The sequence below is a fragment of the Salvelinus sp. IW2-2015 genome, linkage group LG28 (assembly GCF_002910315.2).
Source record: "Salvelinus sp. IW2-2015 linkage group LG28, ASM291031v2, whole genome shotgun sequence".
Classification (NCBI taxonomy): domain Eukaryota; kingdom Metazoa; phylum Chordata; class Actinopteri; order Salmoniformes; family Salmonidae; genus Salvelinus; species Salvelinus sp. IW2-2015.
The window spans coordinates 25,679,663-25,702,612 of record NC_036868.1 but is presented as its reverse complement, the minus strand read 5'-3'; the positions used below and the strand labels follow the sequence as shown (position 1 = coordinate 25,702,612).

The 22,950-nt window shown below is 41.3% G+C and overlaps 1 protein-coding gene across 1 annotated transcript in view; it reads right to left on the bottom strand.

Annotated features, from left to right (window-relative positions):
• LOC111954131 (MAM domain-containing glycosylphosphatidylinositol anchor protein 2-like) overlaps window positions 1-22,950 on the bottom strand; it is a 199,244-nt gene that overhangs the window by 3,271 nt on the left and 173,023 nt on the right. Inside the window, 4 exon segments of the mRNA XM_070435729.1 lie at window positions 36-1,500; window positions 2,850-2,949; window positions 3,082-3,212; window positions 14,063-14,224. Of these exon segments, the coding sequence (XP_070291830.1) occupies window positions 1,412-1,500; window positions 2,850-2,949; window positions 3,082-3,212; window positions 14,063-14,224 (482 nt within the window). The 3' untranslated portion in view covers window positions 36-1,411.

The following is a 22,950-nucleotide window of genomic DNA, read 5'->3' as shown; positions in this document are numbered from 1 at the left end:
CTGGTCTCCATCCCTCCTACTCCTTCCCTCTCCACTTCCTTCCCCTCTGGTCTCCATCCTCTACTCCTCCTCTCCACTCCTTCCCCTCTGGTCTCCATCCTCTACTCCTCCTCACCACTCCTTCCCCTCTGGCTCCATCCTCTACTCCTCCTCTCCACTCCTCCCCTCTGGTCTCCATCCTCTACTCCTCCTCACCACTCCTTCCCCTCTGGTCTCCATCCTCTACTCCTCCTCTCCACTCCTTCCCTCTGGTCTCCATTCTCTACCCTCCTCTCCACTCCTTCCCCTCTGGTCTCCATCCTCTACTTCTCTCATCCACTATGCCACTGCCTTCCACATTGCCTTGGACGTCAGTATGTCTGTCTGTCTGTCCATCTGCACCCATCCCTATCTGACTGCTACAGACCTCCACCACCCTATATTCTTAATCTGTACTAACCCCAAAGCTCTTCCTCCCCCTCTCCACCTCTCTGCCCTACCCCTCTTCAACTCTTCTCCTACCCCTCTCTACCTCTGCCCTACCCCTCTTCAACTCTTTCTCCTACCCCTCTCCACCTCTCTGCCCCACCCCCCTTCAACTCTATCCTCTACCCCTCGCCACCTCTCTGCCCTAACCTTCTTCAACTCTCTCACCTACCCATCTCCTCCTCTCTGCTCCACATACCTTGGGCATGCATTCCTGGTCTCAGATACCTTGGACTAGTGAGCACAGTGTTGTGAAATACTTAGGCAGCTACTGGGCAAGAGGGGAGAGGGAACTGGGATGGATAACTAAACATTGTCAGAGTTTCTGTTTTCTACAGTACAGCACCAAGCCGAGAGAGAGACATGTCAAGGTGTGGAGGTCAGGTGAGGGTGACTGGGCAGAGAGAAAAGTGTCCATGATGCGCATCAGGTGCAACTTAATGAGGATAAGATAAAACACAGAAAATCTTTGATTCCATGTGTTTTGTTAAGCCCAGGAAAAGTTATTTTGTTCCTCAAAATGTTCAACAATTTCTCAATTCCTCCACACCTTTCAATTCAAGTTTCCTAATTGACTGGCAAAATTGTCCTTGTGCTTTACAAATAGTTACCCCAATGCGATAGTGAACACTCCCACTAAAGTCCAGGCGTCACAACACCTGGCTTTGCGCTCGTAAATGTGCTCACAATCCTGCGATTGGGGAGCAATTTTCTGGAAAAGTTGTCTCTTAAAAAAAAAATTGTGAATCTTCTTTTATTACTATTTATGTGGTATTTTTTGGGCCCTCGGTGGTGGTCTGTGTTTGGAACACCTCGCTGCCGCCTTCTAAATACTTGAATCTTTGGTGATTGGATGCTGAGGGTACAAGAACACAGACGCCAGGGTCGAGGTCGGTGCCGAGGCCGGGTCRGACCGTTCGCCTCCGCCATACGACGCAGGGCAGGGTCACCTTCGACCCCACAGGAAGGTCATCGCCAAGGTGACACTCAGCGGCCATATATGGGTGGACGTGGGCGGGGCTGAGGATCTGAGATCTGAAGGGGGCAGAGACAGAGACAGAATTATAAGACGTTTAACAACAGTTGATGTCATCCTGACCCTGAAATCCCAATTTTGAATTTCCTCCCCAAAATATCTCCAGAAACAATATCCAGGCGAAGTCAAAACGATACATTATAAGACATTTTATTAAAACGCATGCCTTTTCCACGGCGGCAGTGAGGATCATGTAAGATTCACGGTGAGYGATGGTAAATCCATTATGTAGGGAGAGAGTTAGAGACTGTCCCCGACCTGGGTGACTAACTCTTTAACTACTAATGAAGTGATTAAACTGATCTGAATGATAATGGCACCAGATTCACTGCAGACAAATGCACAGCACACTGTCTGAAACGACTTGCATTGGATCTGTTGGTCTCGGAAGTATAATGACTGGATAGTGTTTCGTTTACTTTAGTTTATTAAGATATTCTTCCTGGAGTTATACTTGACATTGTACATTTTTCTGTTTTACATGGTAGATGTAGATGAAATAGTGACCAGTCTATGCTCAAAATCATATTCATAGCTGCATTGTTATGAATGTATTCATTTGATGAAAAAGCAATATCACATTAGAGAGGTCCGTAACAATTGTACCTAAGTGTTTCCCTTTATTAAATTCATATAAAAACAATCAAGCACCCTTCAATCTGTAATCTAAACTGAAATTCAAACTAACAAGTTTATTGCCCGTTCTCCAATTTTCTGCGTAAATGAAACCAGATGGGGAAAAAAGAAATAAACGGAAAATGAAAAGTACAAAACGACAAAGAAAAAAGAACGGTGTATGTGTGTGTAACAGGTCCATTTAGAACCAATCTTTAWCCAGAGATCCTCTCCCTCCTGCCGTGAGGAACATAGTCCTCCCCCTCCTAACTTGCCAATATGGCCGCCTCGTCAATTGCAGGCCCGTTTTTCTATTTTCCCTTACTCTCTCGGTTTGTTCCCCTCATTCTGCAATTACGGGGCTCCACTCCCTGCGGTCTGTCGCTCCGTTCCGTCTGGACTGCTATCATTCATGTGATTACGGCCCCGTTGCTATGGCAACATCCACAGGTTTTTTTTTATTACTAGAGAGAGGCTAGCTGCCAGGTAGATGTGCTCCTCCTCATAGGCAGAGAGAGAGAGCACAGATTACAATCAGATTCATCTATCTACCCCCAAATCCTAACTGACTTCAGAACTGACCTTGGTTCTGCCTCTAGAAGTCATAGTCACATTTCTACAATGAGTTTACCCTCTCCCAAATCCTTATCTTATCCATCGGGGTGTTAAACATTCAACTATCCATAGATCAGCAATTAGGGATAAACTCCTCCTTCTGTGTTTATGTTCTTACTAATGGGGGGTAGATCTCGACACTCTCCCTCCTCAAGGGTGACGTCATCGATTGCGATGTCCCCCTCGATGCCCGGACCTCGGATACCCTCCAGCACCACCTGAGGTGGGGGAAAAGAGAAAGATGGAGGGAGAGATAGAGATATATTGCAGTTATAGGCATCGACTTTAAGTTAGGATTCGTCTCATTACTGACTCCTGAATCGTCCAATCACATGTCCAATCTTACTCACCTGGAAAGAGGCGGTTGGGTGGATGCTGACTTTGGCCTGTTTCCAGCGGTCGCCTTGGTTACCGCTCAGCGACCACGCGGGCCCCTCGGCCGCTGTCTGACCCTTCTGTCTCAGGAAAGCGTTTAGGGTCCCTACAGATTAGAAAGAGGCCACATGGTCACACACGGTYAAAAACGATCAGAGACGGTCACACACAGTTAGGGTCAGATCCGGTCAAGCATTGCCAATAAGCATCATCCATAATGTAATATTGCAGCGAGCTTTTCAGGGTCCCTAAAGGAAATAGACAACACGATCAGATATGGCCAGACACAGTCAGAAAGGTTCAAAAGGTCAAATGCTGCCAATAATCAGCTCAAGGGCTTTTACCGGTTCTATATCACAGCATGAATCAGAATATTGTTTTTTCAACAGATGCTTAGGCCAACCCTTAACTTAAAGTAACATCGACCGACCGATATTCAATATCATTGTCATTCAGCAGATACTTTTATCTCAAGTGACTTACAGCTAACACATGAAGACACGCAAAAGAATCGAACCCACAACCTTTTTGCTAGTCCCATCTTCTACATCTTTTTAACGCTATGACACCTCAATCAGATCGACAGCGTCATTGCATACCATTTTGTGTAGCTTTGCAGCTATACTGAACGCATGTATCTACTATCTTTATTTATTTATTTATTTCACCTTTATTTAACCAGGTCGGTTAGTTGAGAACAAGTTCTCATTTGCAACTGCRACCTGGCCAAGATAAAGCATAGCAGTTCGACATATACAACAACACAGAGTTACACATGGAATAAACAAAACATACATTCAATWATAYAGTAGAAAAAAGAAAGAAAAAAAAGTCWATATAAAGTGTGTGCAAATGAGGTAAGATAAGGGAGTTAAGGCAATAAATAGGCCATGGTGGCGAAGTAATTACAATATACCAATTAAACACTGGAATGGTAGATGTGCATAAGATGAATGTGCAAGTAGAGATACTGGAGTGCAAAGGAGCAAGATAAATAAATAAATACAGTATGGGGATGAGGTAGTTGGATAGGCTGTTTACAGATGTACAGGTGCAGTGATCTGTGAGCTGCTCTGACAGCTGGTGCTTAAAGCTAGTGAGGGAGATATGAGTCTCCAGCTTCAGCGATTTTTGCAGTTCGTTCCCAGTCATTGGCAGCAGAGAACTGGAAGGAAAGGCGGCCAAAGGAGGAATTGGCTTTGGGGTGACCAGTGAGATATACCTGCTGGAGCGCGTGCTACGAGTGGGTGCTGCTATGTTGACCAGGGAGCTGAAATAAGGCGGGGCTACCTAGCAGAGACTTGTAGATGACCTGGAGCCAGTGGGTTTGGCGACGAGAGTGAAGCGAGGGCCAGCCAACGAGAGCATACAGGTCGCAGTGGTGGGTAGTATATGGGGCTTTGGTGACAAAACAGATGGCACTGTGATAGACTGCATCCAATTGTTTCGTAGAGTGTTGGAGGTTATTTTGTAAATGACATCGCCAAAGTCGAGGATCGGTAGGATGGTCAGTTTTAAGAGGGTATGTTTGGCAGCATGAGTGAAGGATGCTTTGTTGTGAAATAGGAAGCCGATTCTAGATTTAATTTTGGATTGGAGATGCTTAATGTGAGTCCTGGACGGGAGTTTACAGTCTAACCAGACACCTAGGTATTTGTAGTTATCCACATATTCTAAGTCAGAGCCGTCCAGAGTAGTGATGCAGGTGTGATCGGTTGAAGAGCATGCATTTAGTTATACTTGCATTTAAGAGCAGTTGGAGGCTACGGAAGGAGAGTTGTATGGCATTGAAGCTCGTCTGGAGGTTAGTTAACACAGTGTCCAAAGAAGGGCCAGAAGTATACAGAATGGTGTCGTCAGCGTAGAGGTGGATCAGAGAATTACCAGCAGTAAGAGCGACATCATTGATGTATACAGAGAAGAAAGTCGGCCCGAGAATTGAACCCTGTGGCACCCCCATAGAGACTGCCAGAGGTCCGGACAACAGGCCCTCCGATTTGCCACACTGAACTCTATCAGAGAAGTAGTTGGTAAACCAGGCGAGGCAATCATTTGAGAAACCAAGGCTGTTGAGTCTGCCAATAAGAATGTGGTGATTGACAGAGTCGAAAGCCTTGGCCAGGTCAATGAATACGGCTGCACAGTAATGTCTTTTATCGATGGTGGTTATGATATAATTTAGGACCTTGAGCATGGCTGAGATGTATCTACCATACAAGTTGATGCAAACGTTGGATACATCCAACGTATATATCCACACAGAACGCACTGTAACTGCCTCTGCAATGCTATGCTGCGAGGCAAACGCAGCGTTCCATTGGAAATGAATGTACTTCTGGTGTACCAAAACACAACGAGGCTGTTGATCTGATAGATGCATGAGGGAATCATCTGCACCTGTAATGTTCAGTTGAGTTCTATTTAGTTATAAAGAACTGTTGCTGCTCATTTGAATTTGAACCTGTTTTCAATGTGTACAAATGATTGAAATGTACTGACTTGAAGTTGTCTTTTTTTTAACAATAATTCTCTTTACTCCTAATAAGGAGACAATACATTTGACTGCTTCCTAAACTCCCAAATCCTCAATATTGAGCGCTTGACCGAGCACATACAGTGCCTTCAGAAAGTATTCACACCTGTTGACGTTTACATTTTTGTTGTTGTGTTACAGCCTGAATTTAAATTTGATTTGATTGAGATTTCTGGTCACTGGCCTACACACAATAACCCATAATATCAAAGTGGAATTATGTTTTTAGAAATTGTTACAAAAGCGGAAATGTCTTGAGTAAATAAGTATTCAACCCCTTTGTTATGGCAAGTCTAAATTCAGTAAACATTTGCTTAACAAGTCACATAATAAGTTGCATGGACTTTGTATGCAATAATAGTGTTTAACATGATGTTTGAATGACACTCTGTATCACACAGATACAATTATCTGTAAGGTCTCTCAGTCGAGCAGTACATTTCAAACACAGATTCAATGCCTTGCAAAGAAGGGCACCTATTCAAAAAGCCGACCTTGAATATTTGAGCATGGTGAAGTGAATAATTGCAGTTTAGATGGTGTATCCATACACCCAGTCACTAATAAGATACAGGCGTTCTTCCTAACTCAGTTGCTGGAGAGGAAGGGAACCACTCAGGGATTGATTTTAAAACATTTACAGAGTTTAATGGTTGTGATAGAAAACTGAGGATAGATCAACAACATKGTAGGTTACTCCACAATTTTAACCTAATTGACACAGTGAAAAGCCTGTACAGAATACAAATATTCCAAAGCATGCATCCTGTTTGCAATAAGGCACTAAAGTAATACTGCAAAAAATATGGCAAAGCAATCTAAAACACAAGGCCAAATCTACACTGGAGTTGCTTACCAAGAAGACTGTGTATGTAACAGTGGCAGAGTTACAATTGACTTAAATCTACTTGAACATCTATGGCAAGACCTGAAAATGGTTGTAAAGCAATGATCAACAACCAATTTGACAAGGCTCGAAGAATTTTGAATAGAATAATGGGCAAATGTTGCTCTTAGAGACTTACCCAAAAAGACTCACAGCTGTAATCACTGCCAAAGGTGCTTCTACAAAGTATTGATTTGTATAAAAATACAAAGTATTTGTTATGKCATATTGTTCGTAGATGGGTGAGAAAAAAATTCAATTTAAACCATTTTGAATTCAGGCTGTAACAACAAAACGTGGAATAAGCCACGGGGTATGAATACTTTCTGAATGCCCTGTAACTTGATCTTCAATGCCAGTTTAAGAGTGGAGGATCTAACTGGTGTCTTGAGGTGGAATTCACTTAGAATTAATCTCTGCCTTCTGAAATCTAAATCCATGTCTTCTGAGCAGAAAACTGGTGTTGAGTGGTGGCAAATGTTCACTGGGGATCGTATGAATTTGTTACATTTATTCATTCCAAGGTTCTGCCATGTGACAATGAATTATTTTCAAAAACGTAACAATAAAGTTTAATTAAAAACTAATGGCCGATAAGTGAAGAGAATTCTTGTTTTAAAAAAACAACAACTTCAAGTCGGTACATTTCAATTTATACGCCTTGAGAACAGGTTTCAATACAAATCAAATCAAATGTATTTATATAGCCCTTCGTACATTAGCTGATATCTCAAAGTGCTGTACAGAAACCCAGCCTATAACCCCAAACAGCAAGCAATGCAGGTGTAGAAGCACGGTTGCTARGAAAAACTCCCTAGAAAGACCAAAACCTAGGAAGAAACCTAGAGAGGACCCAGGCTATGAGGGGTGGCCAATGAGCAGCCAATGAGCAGCAACAGTGAGCCAATGAGGCCAATGAGCAGCAACAGTTGAAAGCTGACCTGTTCCTTATAACTAAACAGAACTCAAGTGAACATTACAGCTCCTCTGCAGATGATTCCTTCAYGCATTGATCAGATCGACAGCATCGACAGCATCAATGCGTTTCAGTACACTAGAAGTACATTCATTTCCGATGGGAACGCTGCGTTTGCCTCGCAGCATTGCGTTGCAGAGGCAGTTGCAGTGCGTTCTGTATGGATATATACATTGGATAGATGTATGCATCAACTTGTATGGTAGATGGTAGATGCATGTGTAGCTACGCAAAATGGTATGCACTGACGCTGTCGGTCTGATTGAGGCGTCATGGTGTTAACGTACAGGCCACTATGTACACTTCTGAGAGAGAGAGAGCTATATGTCCTGTCCTTTGTCTATTAGCTTCGTCATCAGCTTACTGTATGGCGATGGTTCCCAAACTGTTTTGGCCCGTGACCCTATTTTGATATTTAAAAGGAGAGGAGAGTGGGTGTGTTGAGGCGTTTTACATGGCAGAGGAGAGAAAGGGAGGGTATGTTGAAGTGTTTACATGAGAGAGGACGGGGATCTGGCTGAGCTGGTGTCAGCCTGGCTGACAGTGTCTTTGAACTCCCTGCACTGTAATGTACTCTACTGTAGGTAGTGTAGTGATGTCTCCTGTACTGTAGGTGCGTGTGTGTTACGAATGCAGCTCTCCAGGCAACTCCTGCATTCCCTACAAGCATATTCTGCACTCTCTGTCCGTGCATTTGGAGCTGTTGCAGACTAATACTGAAGAAACGTTGAAGTAACTTCTTTCTTTCCACTAGTCGCAAGGACAGCCTATATAATACAGATGAGCAAATGCGCCGCGATATTCCTTACTGGCGTCACAGAACTGAATGTAGTGTATAAGGCTTTTAATGCGGTATTCTGAAGAAAAGGAGGGAAAGGATCTTTCAATTAATTCTCCATCTGTCCACTCCTAAGAATTCCATTTGGGAGAATCCCTTTTCTATAGACTCACAACAGTAAACCCCAAAGGGATAAACAGTTTAATACAGGGTAGGATTAAATCCTCTATAACTACTGGACACTTCCCATTAAATCCACCCAGAAAGAGCTCAGCTCTATAGAAAGCTACACAGAGCACATATAGAATTAGCACTCCTAGCTAATAAAATATGCCCCTCAGTAGATGATTTGGTCTGTTTCAAGTGTGGGTGGTAGCAGGAATCGATCCCACTATCCTGTCATTGCAAGAACCATGCTCTATCAACTGAGCTACAGAGGAGTACTAATGAATGAAACAGGCCTGATCCCCTGGCCACTTTGCTAAGCTCCACATAAAAGAGACTCTTTGGTGTGTGYGTGTGTGTGTACAGCATGTGTGTGTGTACTCTGGGACTTAATCCTGTAAACAAACGTGACACCAGCTGCAAAGGCAAACTTTGAAGTGTGCTTCAGTAATTCGTTTTGACCTTCTCCCAGGTAGCTAGCTAACGGACAGTTAGCAAMATTTGGAGAGCCTCGCTCTCCCTTTTTCTCTTTCACACATTCTCTCTCTAATCTCCGAGTCTCTCTTTCTGCCACCACACTCTCTAARCTGAGGGTGAGCGAACTAACTCTTTATTAAGTAAATCTGAACCGCTGATCTACAGAGCAGAGGCACAACTCTGCTGTGAGTCACTGGGAACAACACACAGAACAACAGTCAAGGTAACACAAATASCCACTTTTCGAGAGTGAATGTCTGTTCCTATGGATCTGTTGTGATAAAGCCTTACATATAGACTAAATATCAATGCAACAAGGGTGTGAACGGCTCCACTTGGCCAATGAAGCGTGCTAGTGCGAGTTACATACAGGGGATGTTGGTTGGAAACTCCTAATATTTAATCAGTGGCAGTAAGTACAACATTTAGCTCAACATTTCCTGGGTTGTGGATTCCAAATGTTCCAAACAAACATTCCACATTCCTTACCAGCAGAGAATAGAATTCCTCTCAGAGAGAGAGAATAGAATCCCTCTCAGAGAGAGAGAGAAGAATTCCTCTCAGAGAGAGAGAGAGAAGAATTCCTCTCAGAGAGAGAGAGAGAAGAATTCCTCTCAGAGAGAGAGAGAGAAGAATTCCTCTCAGAGAGAGAGAGAAGAATTCCTCTCAGAGAGAGAGTGCGAGAGAGAGAGAGAGAGAGAGAGGGAGAGAAAGAGATACTAGCACAATACTAGCAACAAGGCGGAGGGAGGAAATGTCTGAGTGTGTCTCCAGCCCTTGACATTCGGCCCATTCATCATAACAGGCCTTGGCCTGGGCTATGGGCCTGAGCTCCAACACAGACGGGTGAGGGGTGGATGGAGGAGATGGAGAGTGGGGCTTGGCTGGCGATCAATCTGAGCAAATTGGAAATGTCACGGCCTACTCAACCTCGGCCGAGCGTTGGAGGATCTCTCATCTCCACACTGACCCCCMTTGCCCACCTCCTTTCCTCCCTCTCTCCCCATTCCTACCACACTCCAGATGTTTGGAGCCAACACCACATGGCCATCCCCACATGTCCATTCCACTAGGGTAGGGTAAGCATATCGCTCTCCACAGGGAAGGTGTGTGTGTGTGTGTGTACAGTGTATTTGGAAAGTATTCAGAGCCCTTGACTTTTGTCCACATGTTGTTACGTTACAGCCTTATTCTAAAATGGATTGCATTTATTTTYCCCTCAACAATCTACACACAATACAACATAATGACRAAGCAAAAACAGTTAAAAATTWWWTTTTTTGCAAATGTATTAAAAATAATAAACAGAAATACCTTATTTACATAAGTATTCAGACCCTTTCCTATGAGACTTGAAATTGAGCTCAGGTGCATCCTGTTCCCATTGATCATCCTTGAGATGTTTCTACAACTTGATTGGAACCCACCTGTGGTAAATTCAATTGATTGGAGATGATTTGGAAAGGCACCTGAAGGACTGTCAGACCATGAGAAACAAGATTCCCTGGTCTGATGAAACRAAGATTGAACTCTTAGCCTGATTGCCAAGCATCACATCTGGAGGAAACCTGGCACTATCCCGACGGTGAAGCATGGTGGTGGCAGCATCATGCTGTGGGGATGTTTTTCAGTGGCAGGGACTGGGAGACTAGTCAGGATCAAGGGAAAGATGAACGACGCAAGGTACAGATTGATCCTTGATGAAAACCTTCTCCAGACTGCTTAGAACTTCAGACTGGGGCGAAGGTTCACCATCCAACAGGACAACAACCCTAAGCACACAGCCAAGACAAYGCAGGAGTGGCTTCGSCACAAGTCCCTGAGTGGCCCATACAGAGCCCGGAATTAAACCCGATCTAATATCTCTGGAGAGACCTGAAAATATCTGTGCAGCAACGCTCCCCATCCAGCCTGACAGAGCTTGAGAGGATATGCAGAGAAGAATGGGAGAAACTGCACAAATACAGGTGTGCCAAGTTTGTAGTGTCATACCCAAGAAGATTTGAGGCTGTAATCGCTGCCAAAGGTGCTTCAACAAAGTACTGACTAAAGGGTCTGAATAGTTACAGTACCAGTCAAAAGTTTGGACACACCTACTCAGTCCAGGGTTTTTCTTTATTTTTTCTACATTGTACAATAATATTGAAGACATCAAAACTATGAAATAACACATATGGAATCATGTAGTAAACAAAAAAGTGTTAAACAAAACAAAATATATGTTATATTTGAGATTCCTCAAAGTAGCCAYCCTTTTCCTTGATGATGTCACGCCCTGATCTGTTTCACCTGTCCTTGTGATTGTCTCCACCCCCTCCAGGTGTCGCTGATTTTCCCCAGTGTATTTATCCCTGTGTTTCCTGTCTCTCTGTGCCAGTTCGTCTTGTATGTTTCCAAGTCAACCAGCGTTTTTCCTGTTCTCTTKCTTTTTGCATTCTCCTCTTTCTAGTCCTCCCGGTTTTGACCCTTGCCTGTTTCTGGACTTTGTACCCACCTGCCTGACCATTCTGCCTGCCTTGACCAYGAGCCTGTCTGCCACTCTGTACCTCCTGGACTCTGATCTATTTTTGACCTTTTTGCCTGTCCACAACCATTCTCTTGCCTACCCCTTTGGATTAATAAACATTGTAAGACTCCAACCATCTGCCCTCTGTGTCTGCATCTGTGTCTCGTCTTGTGCCTTGATAGTACGAACTGGCCATGACAGACCCAGCAAACTTGGACCAGCTCCGCCACACTGTCTCCCTGCAGGGAGCCACCATTAGGAGACATGAGGAGTTGGTACAAGGCCTTTTGGAAGGGCTCAAGTCCTTGACGGAATGCCACGACCATGGGTTAAAGGCTATTATGGAGCAAATCAGGGAGTTAGCTCAGAGGCTGCCTGCCACCTCTGAAAAACCCAATCACCCAGTAATTTTTCTCTATCTGTGGTGAGTTTGTAYAGCCTATCCTGGCTCCCYGAGAACCCCACTTACCTCCTCCGGAGCAACATTCGGGGAATCTTTTTTGCATCGATTATCTGAGGAGGTAAAGGATGAGCTAGCTGATTGGGAATTGCCGGTGGATCTTGACTCCCTTATCGCCCAAACCATTCAAATTGATGGCCTAAGGGAATGCAAGAGTGAGAGGAAGTCTGGTCTCTGTTTTTTGTATTTTTAATACATTTGTAAAAAATTCTAAACCTGTTTTTGCTTTGTCATTATGGGGTATTGTGTGTATATTGATGAGGGGGGAAAAAACGATTTAATCAATTTTAGAATAAGGCTGTAACATAACAAAATGTGGAAAAAGTCAAGGGGTCTGAATATTTTCTTAATGCACTGTGTGTGTGTGTACGCACATATGTCTGTAGCTAAATCAACCACATCGCTCATCTTGATGCTATCTCTAGCTCAGCCCTTTGTCAGATGGATGGTACAGTAGCTAGCTAGCTCCCTCAGTCTCAGTTCCCTCGCTTAAGTGATTGGTGCAGTGCAATGTTGTTTCACCAGCAGTTGTCTTACACAGCGATGGCATTCGCTTTAGAGCTCTTCACAGCAAACATATTTATTTCTGCAGTCTACCTTGGCGACACTCAGAGACAATGAGAAGGCAATGTAAGAGGTGAGGTACCCTAYGCTATTATCAGTAGAGGGGAGACCAGGGACATCTCTAGTCCTATTCCGTTCCTCCCTCCCCTGCTGTTCCTAAGCTGCTGTAGTACTGTATACTACTCTCTGGTGGACTGATAGTCTTCACCGTGGAGTTATATACACACACACACACTCATAAATGCAGATGCACGCATGCACACACACTGGAGTGTACAAGCTGGGGAGAGGATACTTGCTGGTACTAGCTGGCTTCACTGCCAGATATCCAATCTTACTCTCGACTCACACACACGCAGGCATGCACGCACACACACACACACACACACACACTGATTGGGTCCAGTTTGAGGAGAGTCTGGGAGCAGAGCATTAGTAGCAGAGTGCCTCTTCACTGGGAGAGAGGAAATGGTTGTAGACAGGGATGCTTTCAGATAAACGCTCGCTCTCTGAAACCACATCATCACAGTTTATAAGAAATCACAATAATAAACAAAAATACTGTGGTCAGGGCTCTTCATTGAAACATTTAATTGGTAGCACTAGTGCTACTAATTTTTTTTTTTTAAGTCAGGAGCATCACATACAATTTAGGAGCACCAGAATTTTTATTATTATTWTTTTTTTAATTGATTGAGATATAGTCTACATTGGACCTACAGTATATGAATCCTACTTACTTTTGAAGCACATCTCATGAASAAGATATCCCTTCTCCTTTCTTTCTGTGCCACCAAATGTTTGGGGCTGCATGATATGGGCAAAAAATCTAGTTGTGCTTTTTCAAACCAATATCACAATTTKACTTGCAATATAGCTCAATACAATTGGGTGAACTGTTGGAATCATAGACATAGAATGCTTATTCTAATTCTAAGGTTGGTGTTGTTTAGCATGACAACAAATGAAAAAGCCAGGTAGGAGTTATGACAGGTTAGGAACTGAAGTTTTGGTCACTGYTTTGAATAGATGTTACATTTAGACAAAGACTTTAGAATAGGCCATCTGATTCTGAACATGTTTCACAAATAACATGCTGATCTACACCACCACGTGTAGCAACCTGTATTTGAGCTAATGTTTGCTTTGCCCGAGCTAGTGCATTTCGAAATAGACCCATCAAGCAAAATTAAGGACCTCATAATTTATCTAATACGGATGATTACAACATGTTGCTATGAGATTATTTMTTTCTAATCTCAATAGAAGTCACTAAATGTTTTTTTTTTTTTTTTAACTAGGCAAGTCAGTTAAGAACAAAGTCTTATTTACAATGACGGCCTACCGGGGAACAGTGGGTTAACTGCCTTGTTCAGGGGTAGAACGACAGATTTTTACCTTGTCAGCTCGGGGATTTGATCCAGCAACCTTTCGGTTACTGGCCCAACGCTCTAACCACTAGGCTACCTGCCTCCCCACTAGAGGGAAGCTCTTATSATTAATGTATTGAGGAGAGAATACAGAGAATTAATATATCGGTGACAGGAACATGTCCTTAGTTTGTTTCTTGATGTTTTGTGTTGGAGGGGAAAAGACARATGTCCTTCTTACCAATGTGTTTGCCGTACATGTGGAAGAAGAAACTGAAGCAGTATGCTGGGGGGTTGGCGATGCCATACGGGTTCTTGGGCACCACGTTGAAGAAGGGACTGACCAGCCTCGCCACCTCACCCTCCTTCCGAGGCCGGGACGTCTCGATGTACATGTAGAAACCTGTAGTGTGGGGAGAACACAACACAATACACCAAATAACAAGGTTGTTTACTACACGCCAAAGATTACTCCCGCATGTTATATATATTGGTGTTCTGTATAGGGGGAGGTTCATGTAAAACAGGCATGCTCTCTTGGGAGATAGTAGCAGATTGACAGAACGTGTAGTCAACTTTGTTCTACAKGCAGAAAGAATCTGAATGGGTTTAGTGCAGAACAAATTCGACTGGTTTCTAAAAGGTTTAACAGATTCACAACTTCTGAAAACAARGTTTGAACTGAGAATATTGTAAATAAAACTTTGAGTTACAAGTTGTAATGTTTTGAAATCATTATTGTGTTCCAGTAGTCAGACAATTGTGACAATAYCTCTAAGATACAACTGGTCTTCTGACTTGAAGCAAAGAGTAAAACGTAGCAAGCTAGCTGCAACATACTAAGCTAATCAGCGCTAGCTAGCTAAGCACCAACCTCTTAGCTACTCATGTTGAATTAATAAATAGAGCTAACAAGCTAGGTGTCAAATATACAAGTAAGTCAGCTAACAGTTATGCTGTCCCAGGGGCATACACGTAAAATGCTAAGCTAAATGTAACTTTTCTGAGCAGAGAGCTACCTCCAAACGGGCACACTTTATTTGGATAGTCCATCTGGAGATGCTCTACAGATGGTMATAATATCAGCAAACTATCTGTTAATACGCAACTGACTATCTGTTGATAAGCAACTGCTTGGTAAGGTTATGCTTGGAGTTAGGACTAGGGTTAGGATAAGGGTTAAGGTTAGTAGATAGTCTGTAGAGCATATACAGATGGACTATCCCAAAAGTGTGTTCATTTTAAATTAGAAAAATAAAAACAGCTAGCAAGTTAGGTCTCAAATCTGCCAGTAGGTCAATTAACCTTTTCACAYGTCAGTTCCAAATGTCTCGAACGGTCGCCCTAGCATGAGTTGTTTTATGCACATGATGTCAGAACGCACTCACTGTTCTGAAATGTGATCGTTACGCAACGGGACAGTTAACACTCGCTGCCTGTTAATTATCTATAGGCTATGTTTCAACTTGTSAATTTCAAATAATTTTCTTACAAGTTTTAGTTTTATAATGTTTGTTGACATTATACAATGCATTTTGCATCTGTCAGAACAAATATGTTATAATGAGGTGAAGGAATGATTCACTCATCTTTTGAGTAAACCTCCGGAAGTGAATGAAGGGAAGTGAATAATCATAGACAACACAACCCCTTCAGCATGTATACTGTAAACAGACCAAACTCATCTGGTCTCCTCTTATCTTCGGTTGACGCGAAAAAAAAAACATGGCGGCGTGCGCAAACTATCCATCGTCGGATTACTACTGATTTCTAGAGTGTTTTACTCAATTATTTAGATCAGTGATGTGATGAGTTATAAATAGTAATAAATATCTAAATATGACCGCTTCTGTTACGCCAATCTTTCCTCTGTTAAACACGAGGACAAATGCAACCTACATTTTCCGGTATGGATGAGAATTGTGTTATGCTGTCGCTACTTATGTGAATATCTGAACATTCCATCCAATAATAAACTGCTCACATTCAGGACATAACTTTGCAAGGACTGTGTTTGTGCAAAGTGTTTCTGTGAAAAAAACATTGTGGCCAGCTCAAACGCTGACTGTTGCGTCAATCGAAACTGGACATTGTAAATACGCGTTCTAATCAAACTGGTTTGAGCGTACACTGCAAATACGCGTTCTAATCAAACTGGTTTGAGCGTACACTGCAGGGACCACTGTAGAAATATCACACACGTTTGTTGGTACGTGTGAAAAGGTTCATATTTGTTTTATAAACACAACAATTAGAACAGACTTTATGCTGCACCAGGGGCAGACATTTTATTTGGGGTCAAGATCACTTGGTGCCCCAAGAGCAGACTTCAAGCACACAAGGTAATACAAAAAGTCATGCACTTATCTAAATTCTATCCTATGGTTATCTTTACCCAGACTAACATGAAGACCCCTGGAGCAGCATTTAAACAGTGCATTCCAGTTTCATCTCTTACCACTTATTTTTGCTTATTTTTTTCATGTACTGGCATATTTGAGACCTACCTCAATTTTACGATTCAACATTAGTAAGAGCTGCTTAGCCAGCTAGTTCAGTTTAGCATTTTAACAGTCCATTCCAATTTTTAAGTTTATGTACCTTATTCAACTAAGTATTTGTAATAAGCAGGAGCTGAGTTACTGGTATTGTAATGATGTGCGCTGAGAGTCAGKAAGTAAGTTCAGGGAGTAAGTGTTTAAATTAAACGCAACATAATACGAAACACGAACAACGCACAGACATGACACTGGAACAGAAACAATAACGCCTGAGGAAGGAACCAAAGGGAGTGACATATAGGGAAGGTAATCAGGGAGGTGATGGAGTCCAAGGTGAGTCTGATGACACGCAGGTCATCAGTTTACAATAGTAAAACATAATCTGTTTCTCATATCCTCAGACTGATTCTATATTGAATTTAGTCTTTGAGATGCTCTACCAAGCATGTGTATCTGTAGTTAGTGCTCTTCAACTCTAAAATGCACTGGACTGTGTAGACTGTATAAGACAAAACCCACAAAGAAAAGACCACAGGCAAATGCATATGTGGTTCTCAATGTCTAATAGTGATGTTAGGGCTAGTTCAAATTGCAGTACGATGGTTCTCCTCATAGGTGAGGGAATTAGTTGAGCACATGCTTGGTGAATATCACTTGGTTGATCTCACGGAGCAGGACACTGGAGAGGAGAGCTGAATAGATTATGGGAGACAAAAGTGAGAGTGGATTGTAGTTTATGAGCTAGAATTGAACATCTCGACAGACWAAAAATGTACAGCCACTAGGATAAGGACAGAGGCAGGCTGCTCTGCATCCTACTCCAACTTAGCTACAGATTGTACACCAGATAATGTGATATAACCAAAGATTTTTGGTATCCATTACTGGATGTTACAGGTTTGACTATACAAAATGCAGCCATAGATTCCTCAACTAACCTGGTATTGGCGATACTCKCTTCGTTCTYGATTCTGGAAAACARTATATCTTAWACATGTTCATGTCCAGTTGCAGGTGGTTCTACAAACACCAGAGAAAACTCAGAAAGAGAATAAAATATAGTAAATCCTGTATAAGATCACTTTTTTCCAGAATCGAGAACGAAGAGAGAGAGTATTGCCAATACCAGGTTTGTTAAATAATCTATGGTGGCGTTTTGTATAGGCAAACCTATAACGTCCAGTAATGGATACCAACAATCTTTGGTTATATCACATTATATGGTGTACAATATGTAGCTAACTCCAACTAGGCCTATTGACAGGGGTAATGTGGCATTTCTTATTTATCAGTATGAATGAAATTAGTGAGTCCTCCCTTGATGACTGCATTAGCTTTACAATACTTGTCCTATAGCAACAGGTCTACTTATTGAAGCTAGCTAGCTACATTGATAAGGTTGCTGCATTCTAAGTAAAGATAGGAGTTATTTTACAGCTTGCATCAACGGGATCATATTTCTCTAACTAAATAGATTACAAATATTTWAAAAAAACTTTATCCATAGCAGTTTGTCGGAGGGAGATCTCTCTCAAGCTGTCACCAGTTGTGTTTAGTACCTTAGATACAGAGAATTGGCAGACGTGATCAGCAGAGATGGTAACTGGATAGTACACACGTTTTGATTGGTTTGCTGTTTAGTACTTGGCAGCGTWTGCCTGTCCAGCTACTGTAGCGAACATGAAAAAAGATGCAAGAAATTACATTCCCAACAAACAGAAATGTGTTCAGAATAAATAAATATACACAATATGTAAAAACCAGCTCCTCCCTCACCAAAGACTGATCATCTCGAAAACTAAAGCAGATACGATGCTTCCGCCCACCACCTACATTGTATATGTGAATTTTATCAAATCTAGTATGTTTTAAATGCCAGGATGTTATACTCATTTTGGCTTTTTATCTAATAGAATTCACTGCACACTTTTCGGGAATTTCATAGCCACAATGCATTGGAAGAGTTGGGYTGCGAGTTTTCATAGCTAGATCTCTTCAAGTTAACAACAACATAACTTGGAAGATGGTGAATAGCGAAGCTTCTACTGTGGTGTTCAAATGTAAGTCGTTTGGGCGCACAAGATGGCGGTCAGTGCAGATAATTTGTTTTGGTAGCTGAAGGAATTATTGGATTTCCTTACCCAATTATGACCATTGGATTATTTCTACGGTCATAAAACCCCGTATGAATATGGTTTAGTTTATTTACCAAAGTAATTGATTACTTTCTGCAAGTTATTCACCTCTAAAACTAATTTGGCRACAACACTAGATAGCCTGATAAGCTAGCTAGCTCAAAAACTAGCTTGTCGAACGTACATGGAAACTGCCACGACCAGAACCAAAAAGAAAGAAATGGAGAGACCGTCAGATGGACAATTAACCACAAAAGATAGAAGTACCCAAAATCATACTCTTCAGAATGTAACTGTGGGGGGAAAGACTGCAATGGGCGATGAAAATGTGGTGAGCACAGACAACAATGCTCACAACTTGCGCCCCTCCAGTCCCCAGGTCAGGCCTTTACCTTACGACCCCCAGCACTCCAGTCAAGCCCCAGGGGAAAAAGATGAGGCCAAGAGGGTATGTCACTTCTTGAGATGCAAAACAATATTGTAATGCTTTTRACAGCAAAGATAGATGAAAGGGCAAATGGCTTGGAGGTCATGGTTAGGGAGAATACGATGAAAATTGAGGCCATTAAAAAATCTGTTGACTTATCTTTGGAGAAGTGAAAACCCTCAAAAGTGACATGAAGAAAGTGGAAGTTATCTGCCAGGAAAATGAAAAGAAGGAGGCTGAACTCGAGCAAAAGGTGAATGAGGCGGAGAGATACCAGCGCAGGTGGAACCTGAGGCTCCATGGAATTCCAGAGCAKGCGGGTGAGGACATCAAATGCAGAGTAGTTGACATCTGTGGAGCTGTCATTCCCGAATCAAAAGCCAATCTTCAGGAAAATGTAGACATCGTCCATCGTTTGGGAAGACTTAAGGATTAAGACAAGAGACCGAGGACAACCATCACCAACAGATCTACACGGGATCTTCTTTGGAGGCGAGCGAAGAATTGTGAATTCCTCATCAAGCAAAAATTGAGGTTCACGGGGAGGATCTGACCTCAGCAGACAAAGTGACAAGAGAGAAACTCTGGCCGATGGAGGCTGCAGCGCGAAAGGCAGGGAAACTGCATTTTTTATCGGTGCAAGAGTGTCATCGATGGGAAAGAAATGCGGCCAAATCAGAACATTTGAGTGAGAGCCAGAGTCTAACTCGGACAGAACTGTCAGGCCAAAAAAACTGATTACCAGGTGAAAGCGCCTTTTATTATAAAAAATGTACACAAACACTTGAATGAGAAAAGGCTGACCTGAGAACTGGTAAACTGAACACTAACTATGGGAATAACTGTTATTGTAAAGTCTACACAATGTCTCCCCTTGTGGGAGTAAGAATACTTTGGTAACTTTATGACCAATATTTTTTTTGTTTTTTTGTTAGAGAGGTTAATAATGGGATGGAAATCTTTTTGAGTTACATATCCTTAGGAAAAGCTTATATTAGCATAACAAGGTTGTTGGTTGAAGTTTATGTCTTTACTCTTTGTTCAATTAATGTCAGGGGTATTCGTAATTTACTCAAGCGTAAGGCTATTTTCCTATTGCAAAGGTTTAATGCAGACTTTTACTTTTTACAAGAGACTCATGCTTGTTCTTCCGATTTATCTTTTTGGAAAAATCAATGGGGTAACGATATCTGGTTATCATATGGCAACAACCACTCTGCAGGTGTAGCAGTTTTAAGAGGTGCATTTAAAGGGAAGGTCATAAGTAGTAAGACTCACCACTCTGGACGTTGGTTAATTTTAACAGTGAAATGTTTTATTATTGAATATTTATGCATCCAACAACAAACAAAACAACAGGATTTATTTTAAGAATTTGAAGAAGAAATTAATAGAGTTTAGGTGTATTTCAGGATATCAAAATTATCTTAGGTGGAGATTTTAATTCTGTATCTATGTGATGATTGACAGATATCCCCTCCTAACAGATACAGCATTGTTTAATCCTGAGTTAATAATCTATGTCTTGGATTAGTTGAATATTTGGAATCTAAATATCCTGAATAAAAGGAATTCACTTGGAGTAACAAGGACATGTCCAGACGTCAAAGAATTGACATCTGGTTGATTTCTAATTCATTAGTATCCTGCTGTAGTCAAGGTATCAATTGAACCAAATATTAATGGATCTGAAGCTTACACGCGATTCAGAGTTATTGGAACTCAATAGTAGACCTGTTGGAACGATGATAATTCTCAAGATGTGCCAAAGATTACTTCATAAAGATAATTTGGAGATAGCCCACTATTTAAGTTTCATGGGACAATATTGGGAAGATTAGTACATAGCAGCCAACTTATTGGTAGAAGGCTTAGGAAGAGAAAGATAGTATCTGAAATAAAAGCTTGTAAAGTTCCTTAAAAGATTGAGGGAAGATAAACTTGTTAAGGAAATACGTTTTCTAATCTCTAATGGAGGACCTTGATGAGAAGGAAAGGGTCAGCCTATTCTCTTTACAACTAGGAAGTGGACCGATTGTATGAAGAGAGAGCAAAATGGGCATTTGTAAGATCAAGAAGGAGATGGTTGGAGGAAGGTTGAAAAAAAAATACAAAATACTTTTACAATTTATGAAAGAAAAAATTCTGAATTGACATCTATTCATAAGCTCAATATAGATGGCAAAAAAAATGAAAAACCCAAAGATATTTCAAAATATGTTTCAGATTCTATGGTAACCTTTATACCAGTAATGCTGTTCCTACTAGTGACATATCTGCCTTTCAGACTCTGTCAAAGAATGTGCAAATTCATAGATGAAGACTTCCAAAAGTCTTGTGATGAAATTATTTTCTATTAATGAAATCAAAAAAATGTATCAGCAAGTTAAAAGAGAACAAATCTCCAGGGAATGATGGCATTATCAGTGAATTCTATAAATATTTTCAGGAGAATATTATTGTATTTATATTTAATGTTTTTAAGGAGGCAATTGATTTAGGGGTCCTGCCTGTTTCTATGACACAGGGCCTAATTCTGTATACCCAAACCAAACAAAGATTCTATGATGTTAGAAAAATTGGAGACCAATCACATTAATGAACAATGATGGAAAGCTACTTTCATCCATCTTTGCAGAAAGACTTAAAAAAGGTCTTGACCAAATCATTGACGATACCCATCTGGTTTTATGAAGGGCAGACATACAGTGGGAGAACAAATATTTGATACACTGCCGATTTTGCAGGTTTTCCTACTTACAAAGCATGTAGAAGGTCTGTCATTTTTATCATAGGTACACTTCAACTGTGAGAGACGGAATCTAAAACATAAATCCTGAAAATCACATTGTATGATTTTTTAAGTAATTAATTAGCATTTTATTGCATGACATAAGTATTTGATCACCTACCAACCAGTAAGAATTCCGGCTCTCACAGACCTGTTTAGTTTTTCTTTAAGAAGCCCTCCTGTTCTCCACTCATTACCTGTATTAACTGCACCTATTTGAACTCGTTACCTGTATAAAAGACACCTGTCCACACACTCAATCAAACAGACTCCAACCTCTCCCACAATGCCAAGACCAAGAGCTGTGTAAGGACATCAGGGATAAAATTGTAGACCTGCACAAGCTGAACACTCACTACTTTACATTGTAGCAGAGTGTCATTTCTTCAGTGTTGTCACATGAAAAGATATACTCAAATATTTACAAAAATGTGAGGGGTGTACTCACTTTTGTGATATACTGTAAATAAGGATAGTTTTAGGGGTATTCAGATACAAGACAAAGAGATAAAATATTCACATTGGCTGACAACACCACCATTTTCTTTTGAAAGATCAGACATCTGTGTCATTGTGTTGCGTGACAAAACTGCATATTTTAGAGTGGACTTTTATTGTCCTCAGCACTGGGTGCACCTGTGTAATGATCATGCTGTTTAAACAGCTTCTGGATATGGCATACCTGTCAGGGGATGGATTATCTTGGCAAATGAGAAATGCTCACTAACAGATAAGCTATTTTTAAAGATATTCAAACGTGTTGCGTTTATATTTTTGTTCAGTGTAGCTATTCATCTATTAATTTTGTACTGTTTTTGATTAAGTCCTTTTTTAAAACCCAAAGTGGATTTCTGTTCTCATTGAAAAGTGTTTCTTGTTTGTAATACTAATAAAAAATKGATATCRGTAYATCTACTGTTGGTGTGTTTTACTTTCAAAATTTCAACATAAAAAAATGCACTCACACATCTTCTTGCAGGTGCACAATAACAAATAGAAAAAAGAAACCTGCACACCGCTCTTGCTAGTATCTTTTTTTTTATTGGAAGCTTGTGTCGGCCTCTTGGCTTTCGTCAGAGATTTTTGTTATACAAAACTAAATAAACCATATTTGGTAAAATAACTATAATGGATTGAATTACTATAGTGCTTTTCATAACAATSWCAAAGTGATTAAAAAGCATAAAAAGCAATACATCGTCATGAGTAGCCTAGCTATAGTTGACKAGGTCAACCAGTAGAGGTCGGCACTCTGCAGCCCAGCAATAATGAGGA